Source organism: Epargyreus clarus, unplaced genomic scaffold (assembly GCF_041222505.1).
Source record: "Epargyreus clarus isolate Ecla_fem2 unplaced genomic scaffold, WU_Ecla_fem_2.2 ptg000036l, whole genome shotgun sequence".
Classification (NCBI taxonomy): domain Eukaryota; kingdom Metazoa; phylum Arthropoda; class Insecta; order Lepidoptera; family Hesperiidae; genus Epargyreus; species Epargyreus clarus.
Window position 1 is genome coordinate 5,890,377 of NW_027332241.1, and position 18,198 is coordinate 5,908,574.

General features: G+C 34.8%; 1 protein-coding gene across 1 annotated transcript in view; it reads right to left on the minus strand.

Moving 5' to 3' along the window:
* Window positions 1-18,198, minus strand: part of Dbx (homeobox protein Dbx) — a 38,804-nt gene that overhangs the window by 15,278 nt on the left and 5,328 nt on the right. The window contains exons 2-4 of the mRNA XM_073092388.1: window positions 5,351-5,470; window positions 2,590-2,661; window positions 1,379-1,524 (exon numbers count right to left, since the gene is read on the minus strand). Of these exons, the coding sequence (XP_072948489.1) occupies window positions 1,379-1,524; window positions 2,590-2,661; window positions 5,351-5,470 (338 nt within the window). The remainder of the gene's footprint in view (window positions 1-1,378; window positions 1,525-2,589; window positions 2,662-5,350; window positions 5,471-18,198) is intronic.

Here is an 18,198-nt window from a genome sequence, read left to right on the forward strand (position 1 = left end):
TTACGTCGACGTCAAAAGTTAAACGCAAAATTTTTCGGTCAGGTTAATTAATTGTTGCTTGTTTCGTATCGGATTTTGTGTGGGAATTGGTTTGTTTAAACTCCTAACAGAATTAGGGATATCTAAATATACATAACTGAAAGGTGACTGACTGACATAGTGATCTATCAACGCACAGCCCAAACCACTGGACGGATCGGGCTGAAATTTGGCATGCAGGTAGATGTTACGACGTAGGCATCCATTAAGAAAAGATTTTGATCAATTCTACCCCCAAAGGGAGAAATAGGGGATGAAAATATTACTTCGTTACGCGAGCGAAGCCGCGGGCAAAAGCTCGTTTTTGTTATAAAACTCGTGAAGGTGGTAAAATCGGGCGACTACAGCGCCACCATTTCTTGTAACAACTCTGTTGTGTTGAAGTATGATAATAGAGTCTTATGCGAGGCGTTCCAACTTCTTCTAAAATACTAGCTGACAAACGTTGTGTTGCCATGTAAATAAAAAAATGTTAAGGGTGAACAACCCGGCAAATAGTGACTACGAAATTCTGATAATATATCTGATATAAGTTAAAATGGTGGGAGATTGAAATAAATGTGTATGTAGTATTATCACCAAAGAATAAGTCATATTTATTACGAGTATAAAATTGAACGTAATATAAATCTATTTGTAGGTTTCCGATAATTTAGGCTTTAATAAGATGCCTAAGTGAAGATGAAGATGTTTTATGAAATTGAATGTAGTCCACCTGATGGTAAGTTACTGTCGAATGGCTATCTTTAATAAATCCCAGATAGGATTAGATTCCTAGCAGAGGTCGGCCACAAATGCGCCGCAACCCTTGAGGATTATGGTGGATCGCGTCGAAAAAGTATGTCTCCCTTACCACACCGTTCAAACCAGAACACAGCAGCTTAACACTGCTGTTATAACAGAAATAGGTGTGGCGGTGGTGCCGCCGGAGTCGAACCACAAAGGGTTCTACCACCTTCAAGGTACCGAGGCATTCCAACTTAGTCCTCAGGGAAAGTAACGCTGTAACCGAGCTCAGATAGACTCTAAATCTTATCTGTGCTTTATTATTAACGAGCTTTTGCCCACGGTTTCGCTCGCTACGAAGTAATATTTTCATCCCCTATTTTATCCCCTTGGGGGTAGAATTGACCAAAATCCTTTCTTAGCGGATGCCTACGTCATAACATCTACCTGCATGCCAAGTTTCAGCCCGATCCGTCCAGTGGTTTGGGCTGTGCGTTGATAGATCACTATGTCAGTCAGTCACCTTTGAGTTATATATATTTATATGTCCATGGTTAACAGCCACTTACTATCAGGGAGTTGCATACTCCTTTATTTCTATTTCTAATCTTACCTGACTATCCTTAAGACCAAGTTTTTCAGCTAGCTTCTTCCTATCAGGTTTCGATATGTACTTCTGGACTTGGAACCGCTTCTCCAAGCCCTTCCGTTGGAGGTCAGAGAACACGGCCCTTCGCATCATACCACGACGAGGTTTCCCTGAAATAAAACCACATTAGTGACTAATCGCAACTGTTTTTTCGGCTGAAATAGAAATCAAAAAGAAATCTTCGGTTTCCGTGCTAATTTTGGACAAATTTGTGTACACGGAAACATAATAAATAACATTATTATTTTCTAAACTAAAAATCACGCTATAAAAGTTACGCCTTATTGAAACTAAAAAAGCAATAATTATTGGCAATCTAGTAACTTGGGATTAACTTTGTCTAAGGCGCATGAACAATCTCGCCTCGAAAATCGTTAATCCTGAGAATGTAGATTAGAGCAATGGTACAAAATTATTAAAATCGTGTATTGTCATCGGTTTTTGATAATTCTTAAAAAAATTGAATTAAACTGAACGTTCAAACTGGATAGAAATCGGGTTCAAAGATTCCGTTACTTGTTACTTACATACATACCTACATACATACATACAACCCAAGCTAATAAAAGCGTGTTAAAAACAGCATTATAAAGAAACTAGTTTTTGCCCGCGGCTTCGCCCGCGTTTAAAAGAACATACTAACATACATAAAACTGTAAATTCGTACTTTCAACTTTACTAAAGATCATCACTTGATCAAATGCATAGTTTACGATTCAATCCTAACTAATATCGATTAAAATAATCGATGTTTTGGGTTCAAAAGACCGATTCTCCGATTAATCGATCTTAGATCATCCCTAGTTCCCGTGGGATTTCCGGGATAAAAACTATCCTATGTCCTTTCTCGGGTCTCAGACTATCTTTGTACAAAATTTCATTAAAATCGGTTCCGTGGTTTGGGCGTGAAGAAGAGACAACCAGACAGACAGACAGACAGACAGAGTTACTTTCGGATTTATAATATTAGTAAGGATTAACCACTAAGCTATCACTGCTTACCAAAGGTATGTAAAGTCTACCAATTCGCACTTGGTCGGCGCGGTGGACTATGGCCTAATCCTTCTCATTCTGAGAGGAGACCCCTGCCCAGAAGTGAGACAGTAAAGAGTTGATAACTACTAGACAAGACTTTAATTTATACCTAGATCAATTGTAAAATAATATAGACTTACCTCTCGAACTGTGTGCCCAAGGGAAGCCGCCAGGTAACGGAAACACTTGGGTATGCCCCTGCGCAGGTCTTACTGTGGACAAAATTACAAATTATATATCAGATATTAACAATAATTCGCCAAGTGCGAAACGACACTCGTACACAGAGGGTTCAGTACCACTATTTTTTATATATTTTCTGATTTTAGTACTTGCAATCGTAGCAGCCATAGAAGTAAATGAATTGTGAAAATTTTAACTGTTTACGTATTACGGTTTTCTTACTTATATATAGAATTCTCGTGTCACAATGTTAGTTACTGTACTCCTCCGAAACGGCTTTACCGATTTTCACCAAATTTTATATGCATATTCAGTAGGTCTGAGAATCGGCTATTTATTTTTCATACCCGTAAGTGATAAGGGTTGTTCGCCCTTAACATTTTTTTATTTATATGGCAACACAAAGTTTGCCCGGTCAGCTAGTAATAGATAAAAGGAAAAACGTTGAAAAATAGCGGTTTCTTGTATGGCGACCCCCATTTAATTTCAATGTTTTATAAAATTTTAATATTTCTTGTTATATAGGCCACCATTATACATACTCACACTGTAAATATTTCAAATGTATAAAGATAAAGATAATTTATTTGCTTTGAACAGTAAGAAAAGATTTTACATACAATATTAATAGTCTCTTATTCAGCTTTCCATAACCATGCAAATTGAATTAAATTAAATCAAATCAGATTATCTATTACAGTTTATCTATTACAGAGCCCTGTGACATACAGACAGACGTACAAACAACGGAAGCTTAGTAATATGCTTCCGGGTTTTCCCTTTGGGTACGGAATCCTAATAATTGACATGACCAATGTCTTAATTAATTACTGCAAAAAGAAGTATGTTAACCGTTCTAATTAAGTAACAGTTAACGTTAGAAGGTGGTAGAACCTTTGTAAAACTCCGGAGGCACCACCGTCACATCTATTTCTGCCTAATAACAACAGCGGCTCACTCCTCGGTTTTGGTATTAATGAGCATGCAATCCACCTGATGGTAAGTGGCTACTGCCGCCCATTGACATCTGTAATCAACCCCAGATAAGATCAGATTCCTACCTGAGTCAGCCACAGATGCGCCGCTACCCCTGAGGACTAAGGATCGCCTCGGATAAGTATGTCTCCTTCACACCCTTCAAACCAGAACACAGCAGCGCTACACTGCTGTTATAACAGAAATAGGTGTGGCGGTGGTGGCGCCGAAGGTAAACCACGCAAGATTCTACCTACATTTTCTATAATCCGACACATTGTAAGACGAAATTTTTATACCCCTTTTTCGACCCCTATAACAATAGGGTTAAACAATTGCAACAGATACCCCTATTGCCCCATTGCACCCAGTTTATCCTAAAGATAAATATTGGTAAAGGAATTGTGGTTAATGGGCTTCAATTTATGGCCCTGTACCGTGGTACCGATGTCACGCTGTATTGCAAGTTGCTAACTAAATAGTATAAAAAAATAATGCCTGTATATTAACGGCGGTTGTTAATACTCAATCTATCCTTTTGCCTGTCAAAGATCGAATTGATCATTTCTAGTACCTATCAAGTGACGAATATAATTGTTAGATGTCGATATTTTCTAGACAAAAATTGGATCTAGATTTTACCTACGGATATAAATAAAATTGATATTTTGAAAATTTAATACGTTTTTTGCAAATGGCATAGCAAACAAAAATGCCGCCCTCATGAAGGTAAGAGGGTTGCCGTATGGTCATTTGTAATCAGCCCCAGATAAGAATGGTACCTGAGGTTGTTCATAGGATTGGTATCCCTGTAGACTATGGAACGTTTCGTATTGGTGTTTCTTATCACACTTATGCCTACACAGCCGTGCTACTCTAAAATATAAAATAAAAGTTTCGAGGTGTTGCTTTCGGAGTCGGACAACTAAAACCTCTACCACTTTTAAACTCTTTATATTCGTATTTAAAAGGTGATAGAATCACTATGGTTCGCATTGGGCGGTAACTGCCACACCCATCCCAGCGATAAGTAGTAGAAGGGAAGACTGACTTATATCTGAGGCTACCTTAATCCTCGGGAGTGGTGACGCTGTGATCGGCTTCAGGTGGAACCTGTTCTATATCGAGTTGGTTACAGATGTCCATGGGCATTGATAACAAGCTCTTTAACAAAGCGTAGTTCTGGAACTTTTATTTATTTATTTTATTTATTTATTTATTTTATTGTGTAAAGCATTTAGTACAATAGGTCAATAGTCAATAACAATACATACAGTTCAATTAAATGCTACCTTTACAGGTGTTACACATGTCAAACTTAAATACAATGTTAGGATTAATAATAAAGTATTAAAGGTAACCGATATTTAGATTAAGACGAATGCAATTATGTCGAAATTAACAATCAATAATAATAATAATCAAGTCATTATATAATGATAATAATAATAAGGAAATTAGGAAAATTATGTCAGTTTTTATCATCAAAGTACTCTTTAATCGTATAGAAGCATTTTTTAGCTAGCCATTTTTTTACTAATTTCCTGAATTTTATATAGTTGTGGCCTTTAAAGTCATCCGGAATTTTATTATATATGTTAATAGCCATATTAAAACTATTTTTGGCAGTCACTGATAGTTTTGTCATGGGTCGATATAATCTATGGATGTTCAGTGTCCGCGCTTTCCGAGTGTATATATTTTTCTCTTCCTGGAAGAGATCTTTGTGTTTACTTTACTTACCTAAATAGGGGTGGTGGCAAGCTAGCAAGTGCTGTAAATGCTGATGCTGTACTGGTATCGGTCTGCTGGCGATTGGCTTGGCTATCGGCCACGGGTTCCCCATCATTGGCTGTCTGTAATCTGCGAAAAGAAAAACTTTTTAAATAAAATAAATATAGTTCAAAAAACTAAAAAACACGATATTTTTTTATGATAAAATCACACTTTTATGATAAAATCAACTAAAAAGTAGAAAAGTATTCTATTTCATTCTTTCATACATGCAGCGTAAGATAAGGATGTATGTTGATCTCTTTCTACTGAAAAACGGATTTACTGACAAACATACAAGTGAAGCTAATATAAAGCGTGTAAAAAATATATTTACGCGACGAATAGATAACCTCTTTTCCTTTGGGAAGTCCGTTAAAAACTTATGTTTGTGTTAGTTCATATGTGTGAGTTTCATAATATAAGAGTAGCAGACGAGCATGCAGTCCACCTGATGGTAAGCTACTGCCGCCCATGGACATCTGTTATGAACCCCAGATACTATTAGATATTCCTACCTGAGGTCGGCCACAGATGTGACTAAGCTGGATAACCTCGGAAAAGTATGTCTCCCTTACCACACCCTTCAAACCAGAACACAGCAGCGTTTAATGCAGCTGTTATGAGGCAGAAATAGATTTAGCGGTGGTGCCGCCGGAGTCGAACCACAAAGGGTTCTAGCAACTTCAAAATGTAGATAGGTTTTCTATTTTCAAATTCAAATTCAAATCTCATTTACTTATTCAAAATTGATTCATAAAAGCTCTTTTTGAACGTCTACAAACTACCACCGCTTCGGAAGGTGTTTCGCTATGGAGAAGAAGCGGCGAAAGAAAATCTACGATATAACATTAGACGAGTAAAATACATAGATTGATCACTCCTAACAAGACAGTGTAACCAGTTTTGAGAATTGAAAGTTTTGCCGTTCCGTTCTAAAATATCCCTAAAATATTTGAAATACTTATTTATTTATTACGTAAATTACGTAGTATTAATTATTTATACGTTAATTTTCTCTAAACGTATTTTGATCTGTCAAGAATTTAAAAAAATAAATGATATAATCATCCATTTGTGACTTCATTCAAGCTCAAGTGGATATCTTTCTATCTTACTTCTCAAAGGAGGTAACCATAATTAAAACAATGTTTCACTGAAAATACCAAAGAAAATCAAGCCGACCCAATTTAACCGAATTTAAAGTACATAATGATGAAAACACACGATTATATTCCCCAATACCCCATAGGTAGTTTAAATTAATACGCTGAGTCAAAAACAAAACACTTTGAGCATGATTAATAGCATTACAAAAGCTACGCGATATATTAGGCACGGTGTGGATTTGACAGTCGGGGTGGTAAGAAATCGCCGGGGAGTCTTGTGTGGTGCGTGCGAAGCGAGGCAGCGAGTTGATTTCGAAAATCTATTTGGAGTTTCGTAAATGATAATAATAATAATAAACACTTTCTACACTCACAGCCCCACACGAAGATTCCCTGTGTCGTTGGTGCCATGGACACACACATAGACAAATACACAAACACCCAGACCCAGAAACAGAAATCTAAATTCATCATTTAGATATCTGTCTGGCCGGGGATCGAACCGGGGACCCTTTGCGCGTCAGACCGGTATGGTGGTCGCTCCGCCACGCCATCCGCCATCCGTCATGATGAAAATGTTTTTTTAGGAAATGGTTGAGATTTTGATTTGGAAACTTGGAAAATGATGGAAATTATTTTTTGATCGACAGATAAAAGTAACACATAAAGTTCGTTGGTATAGTCCGCGTAAAACTGCTAGACTCTGATTCTATAAATGAATCGCGTCGCCATAGCAAATTGTATGACTACACCTGCTCGCAACAACTTCAGAGCGGATTAGCAGTTTGGCGCGGGCTATAACAGATAACCAAACGTTAAATAGTGTTAGTAGATTCCGTGCCTAAGGTTACGAACAAAGAAATATATTCTTTTATTTTTTTTAGTAAGTATAATGTGAATAAATATGCCATATGTTAAAACGTTCATATTTTAAAGGGATTCCAAAATTGCAAATATTGTTCCATAATCATTAACATTTCAATACATCTTTGTCCATTAATTTATCACACTTCTATAGAATAATCATTTATTTTTATCACAATTAATTAAATTTACAAAATATAATCTATCTAACTACATATTTACAAACTATAAATCTATATACAATATATACAAAAAATATAATTTAAACAAAAAAAGAAATATTAAAACTTAAGGAAATATAAAAAATTAAATATAAAACAATGAGTCCAAATCACTGCCTCCCGGTAGAGTCCCAAGAATGCTGGCCGCGTTGCCACGTTGTATGGCCAAACTTATTCTTTGGCCAAAGTACGCACCAGCTCTTGGGTCTCCAGAAACGTCAACCAGACGCGACGAAAACCACTTCTATTATAAAAGACATTGCAAAAATCAGATGACATTTCATAACTCAAAGCAAGACTGAATATTCCAAAAATATAAAATAGTATAAGTATTTAAAAGTGATGTAAATTATCAACAAACAGATACCCCTTCACTTACCATCAGGTAAGAGCATGCTCAATGCTCATGTTATACTTCAGTTCAATTATATTCAAAATTGATAAATATAGGTTAGGTACCTTAGAACTTTTTTTGAACGTCAACAATTTACCATCGCTTCTGAAGGTGTTTCGTTATGAAGAGGAACCTCCTTTTAACTACACTTTTCGACTGCGCGTAACATCAATATTCCTGTTTCGAAAATCTTCAAATATAAAAAACTATTTTTTTTTTCAAAATTTTGAAAAATTCAACCCGCTTCCGCTTATAACTTGTACCACCCCAACAATCGGGAGTTCCTACATTGTGTTTATAATAGCGATGGTTTTCGATTGGGGTGCGATTAGCTAGGAGCCGAGCGTCTTGACTTAATTACGTGTAGTCATTGAAAACCTTTCATTTACTTATAAATACCTACTTATAGTATGAAAGAAAGAAAGAAAACAAAAGACAGATATTCTGTATTGACAGGTATTGACGACCCGCGTGGTGCAGCGGTCACCATACTGGTCTGACGGGCAGAGGGTCCCGGGTTCGATCCCCGGCTAGACAGATTTCTAAATGATGAATTTAGGTTTCTGTTTGTGGGTCTGGGTGTTTGTGTATTTATCTGTGTGTGTGGAGCTGTGAGTGTAGAAAGCGTTATTGACTTTTTTTTCTGTAAGTAAAACTGGTAGGAAACTAAGCAAAAGTGCCAGAACCCTCTGTGGTTCAACTCCGGCACCACCGCCACACCTATTTCTGTTATAACAGCAGTGTAGCGCTGCTGTGTTCTGGTTTGAAGGCTGTGACTTATTCGAGGTGTTTCAACTTTTTTCTTAAAGGTACCAACGCAGCTGTTGCCAACCTGAGGTAGGTATTTAATCTTATCTGGGATTGATTACATATTTCCATGGGTGGCAATAACCACTTACCATCAGTTATGTGCGTATTAGAAATTAATAAAATGATCATTTTTATTAGGTAGAGTAAGAAAAACATCGCGAAAACACGCCTGAGAGTAATTTAAAAAAGTTTTCAAAGATGTGTGAAGTCTACCAATACGCACTTAGCCAGCGCGGTGGACTATGGCCTAATCCTTCTCATTCTGAGAGGAGACCCGTGCACAGCAGTGGGATGATGACTTATATAACTGTAGTCCGCGCCAAACTGCCAATCCGCTTTGAAGTTGTTGCGAGCATGTAGTCATACAATTTGCTATGGCGACGCGATTCATTTCTATATTCAGAGCGGACTAGCAGTTTTACGCGGACTGTACCCTTTAAATGTGTATATTAAACAAAGCTTGTACGAGATAGGTAGGTTGCACAATCAATTTGTTAAACCTTTAACCTATAATTAGGATACGTTTACCCTTAAGGGATAAGGGTGAAGTTTTCCAACCCGACGCCTCCTTAACAACCCCCCAGAGGGTTGTTCATCCCTCATTATAATATTCGGAGGATTTATTCAAAGCCGACTTTTTCGGTTCGCCGCGCTAAGAAATCTAGAGATGATTTTTAAATTGATTTAAATTGCTATAAAGCGCCTTTAAGGGATGATGTCTATTAGTGGACCTTAAGGGCTAATGAATTAAGTTATTCGTCCTCAACCTAGTGGTTAAGAAACTCGGCCTTATGATCGAGGGGTCCGAGGTTCAAATTCCAAGCACGTCTGATTTTCAAGTTATGTGTGTATTAGAAATTAATTATCTTTTGTTTAAACGGTGAATGAAAACATCGTGAGTAAGCCTGCATACCTGAGAAATCTTTAAAAAACGTTTTCAAAGGTATGTGAAGTCTACCAACACGCACTTGGCCAGCGCGGTGGACTATGGCCGAATCCTTGTTATTCTGAGAGGAGACCCGGGGCTAAGTATGAATTACTAGATTTCGACTACCCTTGAGAACTTTTTTAAGGTATTCTCCAGCATGTAGGTTTGTCCAAAATGATTATCTTCACCATTCAAAGAACAGACAATTTTTAATACGCACATGAACTCGAAAAATTAGAGATGCCGGAGATTGGAACCTCGGAGTAGATGATTGAGAGATCGATTTTTTTATACAATATATAAATAGCGGACTAGCATGCAGTCCACCTGATTTTTAGTAGCTACTGCCGCCCTTGAACATTTGGTATCTTCTTCTGGGGTCGTGGGTGGCAAGAGTGGGAGCTCGAACCTCCCGGCCAACGGCCCCGGGTCGGACGGCGGTATGTGTGGTCGCATACCGTCGTACACACCAGACGGTGCGGCGAGCGTTAACCTCACCTGGGCGGAGCCCGACGGGGCAACGCGCTAAGAGGACTCCGGTTGCGTTCCTTTGGATATCCCGAAGTCCTCTACGCATCGCCGAGGACGGTTTTAGTGCGGTAAGAGTCCCACATAACCCTGTGTCGCTCCCACGGAATCGGGTACCTTTTGAAGGTTTCCCTCTCGTGAAAAAAAAGGGACCTAGGCTATTCCTTATCGACCTAGGGTCGACCACAGAGGCGCCGCTAGCCCTGAAGAATATAAAGGAATATTGTATCCTCCTTACGGAAATGTATGTTTTAATTTTAAACCACTGCTATTATGATCTACACAAGTCATAAATCTTCATATCACGTTTAACCACGTACAAATAATTTGACAACACAAATAAAAGACGGTCTATTAAACTCAATATTTAATAATATTTACCAAGTTGTTCTTTAAAAAAACTCCAACGAATCTACCCAAATCTTATACATCCCGACGCAAAAAGGCAAACTAAAGATTCTAAAACACTTGAAATAACAGACCATTGTTATAACACCAAATCTCTACTTGCGTCATTATACAATAGGCCAATATTCGCCATAATACCAAAGCCTAATCTTGGATAAACACAAAGACAGCGTAACATATTTTTTATATACATAGTTGCGTCAACAAAGGATTTTTTTATTCTTACCCTACTTTTGTGAAGGGATTTGCGTTAAAATAATATTAAGTGAATTTATTGTGCAATGTGTTTTATTGACTGCCATAAAGATGAGAATTTGTTGTCTATTATATTTTATTATCTGTGTTGTTAAAGCGGTAGCTATGTTTCGGATTATGATTTGATTAAAAATATGGATGTATTTTTAATCTGTAAGAGTAATAAAGGGGCATTTATTTATGGTTAAAAAAACATTTGTTGGACATAGGTTCTGACCTCCTATACATAAAGGAACGTTAGGACGTTATTCTTTAAGAGTCAAAAAATGTTTTATGAAAATAACATATTATTGAAATAAGTGGTGAACCAAGGTGGTAGAACCTTTGTGGTTCGACTCCGGCGGCACCACCGCCACCGTGTCCGTTAATGTTTAATGTTAATATTAATAATAGTTATAATTTTCTGTAATAATGTTAATATAATATATAATAATAATATTGTATGCCCATGAGGCCGGAATATGGCGGATAACTACACAATGCACATCTATGTTTTTAAACCTATGTTCCACAATAAAGTTACATATTTGATTTTATTTGACTTCATAGATTGATTATAAATAAAAATAAATCTTTTAGTTCTATTTTATTATTCTGTATTGACGTTAGCAAATTTGTATCTGTCTTCATGCTTACGTCACAACCATATGTGTCCATAATCGAAAATCGGGTATTAGAAACGGAATAACATCCAAAAATCGTCAAACCAAACCCAACGGGATTGCAATAAAGCGAAATTGTCACTAAAACGTTTTCAATAAAGCCATTTCGTACCCTCGTCCCCTCGAATCAATTATTTTCACACTTTGCCGCGTAAAAATTGGCGCGAACCGTCCACAGACTGCACACAGTCAATCGTTGGTGGCAGTTAATTAAAACGTTATTGCGTTTTAAATAACGGTTTAGGTTAAAGCAGTTTTTAAATAACTTCTTTGTTATTAAACGTATTTAATAGCCTAGTTAGTTTGTTACGATAATCTTTAGATTTTTTGTTATGATATTTTATTTATTTATAAGTTTTTGTACACGGATAAAACAATTATTAAAAGCAAACATTATGAAAATAGAGTGCAAAGGACTGTTTATTTCAAAATGAAATCTCTTCCAGCAGCCCTGAGATTGGAATGCTCATATGAAAACAAATTTAGTGTGCATAAAAACAAAATATAGTTTTATTAAACTATTAAACTAATAATTAAGTAATTGATATCAAAAATAAAACATGTAAAGTTTATTTGCAGTAGTTGTCATATGAAGTACAATGGAAAATATTAGTGTTTGCATTTTCCGCTATAAACAGTTATATTAAACCACAAACTATGTAATATAAATTCTTGGTACCTAATAAAAACTATAAATTATTCGAATTAAAATAACGATCTATAATCTTGTTTGGTATTAGGTATTACTTTTTTAAATAATAGCGTTTCATTAATTGCTTAAATAATATAAGGTAAGGTACTTTTCGAAATCGCAAAAACAAAATTTCGCTGCTTATATTCTGCGTCGTACAAACTGCTCCATTTGTTTTTATTAATAAACAGACTACTTGGTAATAATGGTCTTAACTTGATCCAGCCCACCAAATGATAACTATTACCTCTTTCCATAGTAAATATTGCTCGCTCCTTACAAGAAAATGTAACCTTTTGACAATTGTCACTGTCAATTATTTTCGTATTTGAGAAATATTAAAAAAAATGTAGTTTATAGATAATTTACAAATGAAACCATAGTTTAGCCGTTTAAGTCATTTAATGGCTTCCTTCAATTACAAGGTGGTGAGATATCTACAGCTGACAATTCTGTTAGCCGTTTAATGGCTGTCATGGTGTAATTTACGCGGAATAATGCCGACATGCGCAGTTAAGACTCAAAATCGAAAAAAAAGTGCGAAGAAATATCGTCTCATTCGTAAATGATCTAAAAACTACATTTTTTTTTAATATGTTTCAAACACGAAAATAATTGACAGTGACAATTGTCAAAAGGTTACATTTTCTTGTTAGGAGCAAGTAATCTTTACTAATCTATGTATCTACCATTTACTTAATAAAAAAAAACGCAAAATTATCTTTTAACATTTATTGAATCATTTACTTATATAGGAAGTTCTACAACTTTAAAAAATCTACATAACACATCCAGTTCAACCAACCAACCAACATTTAATTAACCGATTAAAACATTTCGTTAATTCGTTAACAACGATACGTTAAACCCGTTAACGTATGTACATTACCACAATGTGTACCGTGATATACATTCGTTTCAGCTCATAATAACATATCCGGTCTGCGGTTTGTGCGTTGTGCTGACATTATTATGTTTCTGCACCTCTGGATGTGAATTGTATGGTTTGTAGACTGCAATGTAGCGATATTTAATAACGTATTTAATAACGGATTAGATATATTCTGTTATAAATATTAGAAAAAATATAACATACTTATAATATACTGTTATATTAGAACTTAATCTTAAACAATTTGTGTTGCTGCGGCATATCATATTGCTAATACCTTCATTTGCGGTGTTGCCACTATCGACCAACATAATTACCTTTATTTAGCTTCACGCTTTATATTAGCTTTACTTGTATGTTTGTCAGTGAGTAACTCCGTTTTTTAGTAGAAAGAGATCAACGTACATCCTTATCTTACCCTGCATGTATGAAAGAATAAAATAGAATACTTTTCTACTTTTTAGTTGATTTTATCATAAAAGCGTGTTTTTTAGATTTTTGAACTATATTTATTTTTATAATATAGGAGTCGCAGACGATAAAGTCGTCCTGATAGTAGGTAAGTGTCTACTGCCGCCCTTGGATATATATATTCAACCCCAGATAAGATTAGATTCCTGAGGTCGGCCACAGATGCGCCATTGCGCTGAAGACTAAGCTGGAATGTCTCCGAAAAGTATGTCTCCCTTACCAACCAAATCTTCAAATCCACACATTGCATTAATACTCGACCCTTAAACCATAATACGGGTACCCTATGCTGTTAATACGAGCCCTAAGGGCTATGTACTTTAAATTCAGGTCGCGTGTGACCGCACTATTGTCTGCTATTAGCAAAATAGGGACGCTAAAGTTTAGTTGAACGCCAAATACAGGAAGTAGCCTTTAGTAGCTTTTAATATACCCTCTACAAACTTATTTAACTAGTTTATTCCAAGCTTTCAACCTTTTTTGCATATTTAACCGTTTCACAAAAAAAAAAACGGTAGAAGTATAAAAAACGAACTATGTATGTATGTATCTGTTATTGCAAAATAGCTGTTTTATAAGCGAAATGGTAATAACTGTTATTTATTTGTTAATGTTTATTTTATAAACTATTTTTTTTTATTTTGTATAGGACAGTTTTTGTTATTTTTAATCTGTTAGTCTCAGAAATGTGTTGATTTCAATGATGTTTTTAAATTTAAGAGTATTTTGGACAATCGTAAGTTTACGAAGCCTAATTTTACCCCAAAAGCTAGGGCTTAGAAATTAATATTAAGAACTGCATTACTGTACCCGTTGTATTCAATGAAATCCATATATTAGAATGTTATTAAAAACCTACTAAACTAGGTAATGTTGCCAGTATTCTGGGAACTCATCCCAGTGACGGCAATTGTATTGTAATCGGTGAATGTAGCTTATTATATTTAATTTAAAATATTGTATATAGTATATTATTTCTATTTTCTATAATTTCAAGTATATATAACTTTTATTACAATGCTTATTTCATTTAATTTAAATTCCTATATAAGTACAGATATTTATAAGCTTAAATACGTTCATAACGTAATAGAAACCTTAGAATTAAACCGCGCTAAAAGCTAATATGGTAGCACAGATATTTGCGGTCTCGTGGAGATAATTCCCGGGAATTAGGAACGTTCTGTTCGTGTTCTGCATGCAGTGAATCGTTGTCACCCTGTATGCGGTTTGTACCTATTAGTTGCTTGTGTTGTAGGTGTAAGGCACTCATGTTGTAGCTGTTTGGTACTCATGTACATATTGTGATGTATATTATAATGTTCTATATTTAAAATTAACAAAGATGCACCCGTAGGTAACTGGCATGCATACCAGTATACGTGTTTAGAATAACTTTTTTCTAAAATATATTGGATGTAATGCTGTTGATGTGTCTTATAAATAAATAAATAATGATTGATTGTGAGTTATGATAACTTGGGATTTATTTCAGGTTAAGAAAGTTAGAAAATACAATAATAACATTAATGTCATAATGGCCAATAAATACCATACCTATCTGGTTTTAATTAATAAATACTTAAAGAAACTGTATCTTTTTTACATATAGCAATTGTGTTGATTTTCTTAAGGTTATCATGAAAGAATAGTGTGTTTGCACAAATGTGAGAAATCAAGAGTTACTTTTAATAAGAAAAAGTTTCGAGATAAAATTCAAAACACTATGCGTAGTACGCAACTATAGCAGCACCCATTATTCCCGATTCAATCTACATAATCTCACTAAAACTTGCTAATTGGTTTTCAATTACAATTCCCACATTAACCTTTAAGTTTTTCATAATTAAACCGTTAAAATTAGAATTAAGCATTGCCAGAAGCTTATTAGCGTGTGCTACTAAATCTCTGCTACTATATTTAGTAGCACAAATATTTGCGGTCTCGTGGAGATAATTCCCGGGAATTAGGAACGTTCTGTTCGTGTTCTGCATGCAGTGAATCGTTGTCACCCTGCGTGCGGTTTGTAGCTATTAGTTGCTCATGTTGTAGCTATTAGGTGCTCATATTGTAGCTATTAGATATATGTACGATTATTGTACATAATAATTTGATTGCTTGTTTGTAAGTTATGATTAGGATTGGGATTTCTTTCATAATGAGATTTAAAAATTGAAGTGTTGAGTTGAAAATTTTGTTGTTCTTTTAAGAACTGGCCACGTTATGTATACGTGTTAGAAATGTATCTTTTATTTAATCATTTTTATGGTTAATTGTTGTAACTCTCCTAATTATGTATTATGAATACATTATATAACATAGTGATAGTTTTTCGATGCTACTAGATAGCTATATATTTGTAATATTTTAACGGTAAATAAGTGGTTTTGTAGAACAAACCGTCGGCAAAATAAAAACGCCTGAAATCCTTATTAATCTTCAATCTTCAATAATTTATAAATCTCATAAATAGTTAAATCAAAAAATTAGTAATACTTAGTAATAATTACTTCAAAAGTATGATTGACTATAAAAAACACATGTAAATCTTAATCCGTTCAAATTTCATTAAAGCCATTCAAATTATTTAAAGTAGTTAGCGAAACCTCTGCGTACAGAAACCCAGAGGTTTCACTATAACTATCATAGCAGTAGAAAAGTAAATATAAAATCAAATCACATAAAAGTATCCAGCGAAACAATCAAGCGCACCTGAAACTCCGCCATCATTCCATTTATTTCTACAATTCGATAATCGAATAGAAGTTTCCATGACGATTTATCGCTGCCAACATCCCGATTCAACTTTATAGCTTTCGCGTAAAAACTACCAACCTTCCAGTAATATAAAGTTGAACAAACTTAGTTTATAATCCGCAAAGAATACATGTACTCTCCGTCTATAAGAATAAGGTCTAACTTTTGAATATCAACTGTAAATGTGCTATGGCTTCCGCGTAACTGAGTAAGAGCGCCCGAGTCGTTCCGAATTCGAATATTATTGCAATATGGCGCCCAATGACATGTTAATATGGGGCTTCGGAACCGAAATGCATAATTTTATTCCTCGATTCCTCGAGAAATCGAGTTTTGACTGTACCGTATTGGAATTGTTATGAGATATTGTTATATCGATTTGCAGATATTAGTATTCGGGATCGTTTTATTCTTATGATCTCCTATTGTTTAGAACCATTAAGATATATTAAAGAAAGCAATAAAAGTCATAGATTATGATAAAAATTAATGCAAGGATGTAATAAATTAAAAGATTTGAAAATTTAATCTAGTTATACCTAAAATAAATTAAAAATAAAAAGTTTTCTGATTTCAAAATACAATTAATAATTATTTCTTTAAGTTTAAAAATGCTTGAAATTCGTATTGTATTCACTGAATGTTCAAAGTTATTACAAGAACTTATTTATAATTAATTAGCAACATAACTAAGATTGAATAAATATACGTCCATAATAACAGTTTTTCCTAAGTATCTATGTAGTTACTTCTGAAACTAATTTAAATATAAAGCCTTAGTAATAGTCCTTACAGAATCCATACTTCATTTTCCTTCATATTACAATCAAATCGCATTTATTATTAATCTACAATAACAAGACTACACAAAACGAAAACTTAATCAACGAAAAAATATAGCTATTATCGCGCGATAGCCGTTATAGCAATAACGATTTTCTGTATCCATTCCTACATCTTAATTCAGTAGCAAAAGTGCCAACATGGCGGGACTTTTTCAATAAAACTGGCAACATCTGGCAGAACACTTAAGCGCGGAGAGGGAAAGTATCTGTCCCTTTTTCGCGTTCGTATTTCTTTCGTATTAGAGAGAGATAGCAGATGAGGGAGTCCAGATCGAAATTAATATGTCCTTTCTTAACATTTTCGTCTGATGGCAACGCTTTATTATTTTATTATTGATGTCGGCTCTCGATATTTCTCTATTATTATTTCGTGTTGTCCATTTCAGTTGGGAGATAGCAATTAGATATGTTATAAATTACATATGGCGTCTGCGATAAATACGATATTAACTTCTTTATATCTAAGATGCTTCGCCGAGGATATAAAGGCAACTTGCACGTGTGAGTGAACGCCATGGTGGTTTTATGCATGTCAACTTTTCTATCTCTCAACCATAGATTAGTAAAGATTACTCACTCCTAACAAGAAAATGTACCCAGTTTTGAGAATTGAAATAGTTGCGTAAAAAAGTTTTGCCACGACTCCGTGCTAAAATGTCCCTAAAATATTTGAAATAATTATTTATTTATTACGTAAATTACGCAATATTAGTTATTTATTCGTAAATTTTCTCTAAAAATGTTTTTATTTGTCAAGAATTCAAAAAAGAACTTACTAAAATAAGCCGTTTGTGGCTTCATTCAATTTCAAGGCGGCGAAGAATCTTTACTAATCTATGCTCTCAACCTAGCCAATTTTTGCCTATGATAGATCAAAATTAGGCATTTTCAATTTAAAATTGGCATGATCTGTTTTTTTCTACCTAAATATGACATAGAATGACCTATGATTATCATATAGCAACGCAATTCAGCGGAACATC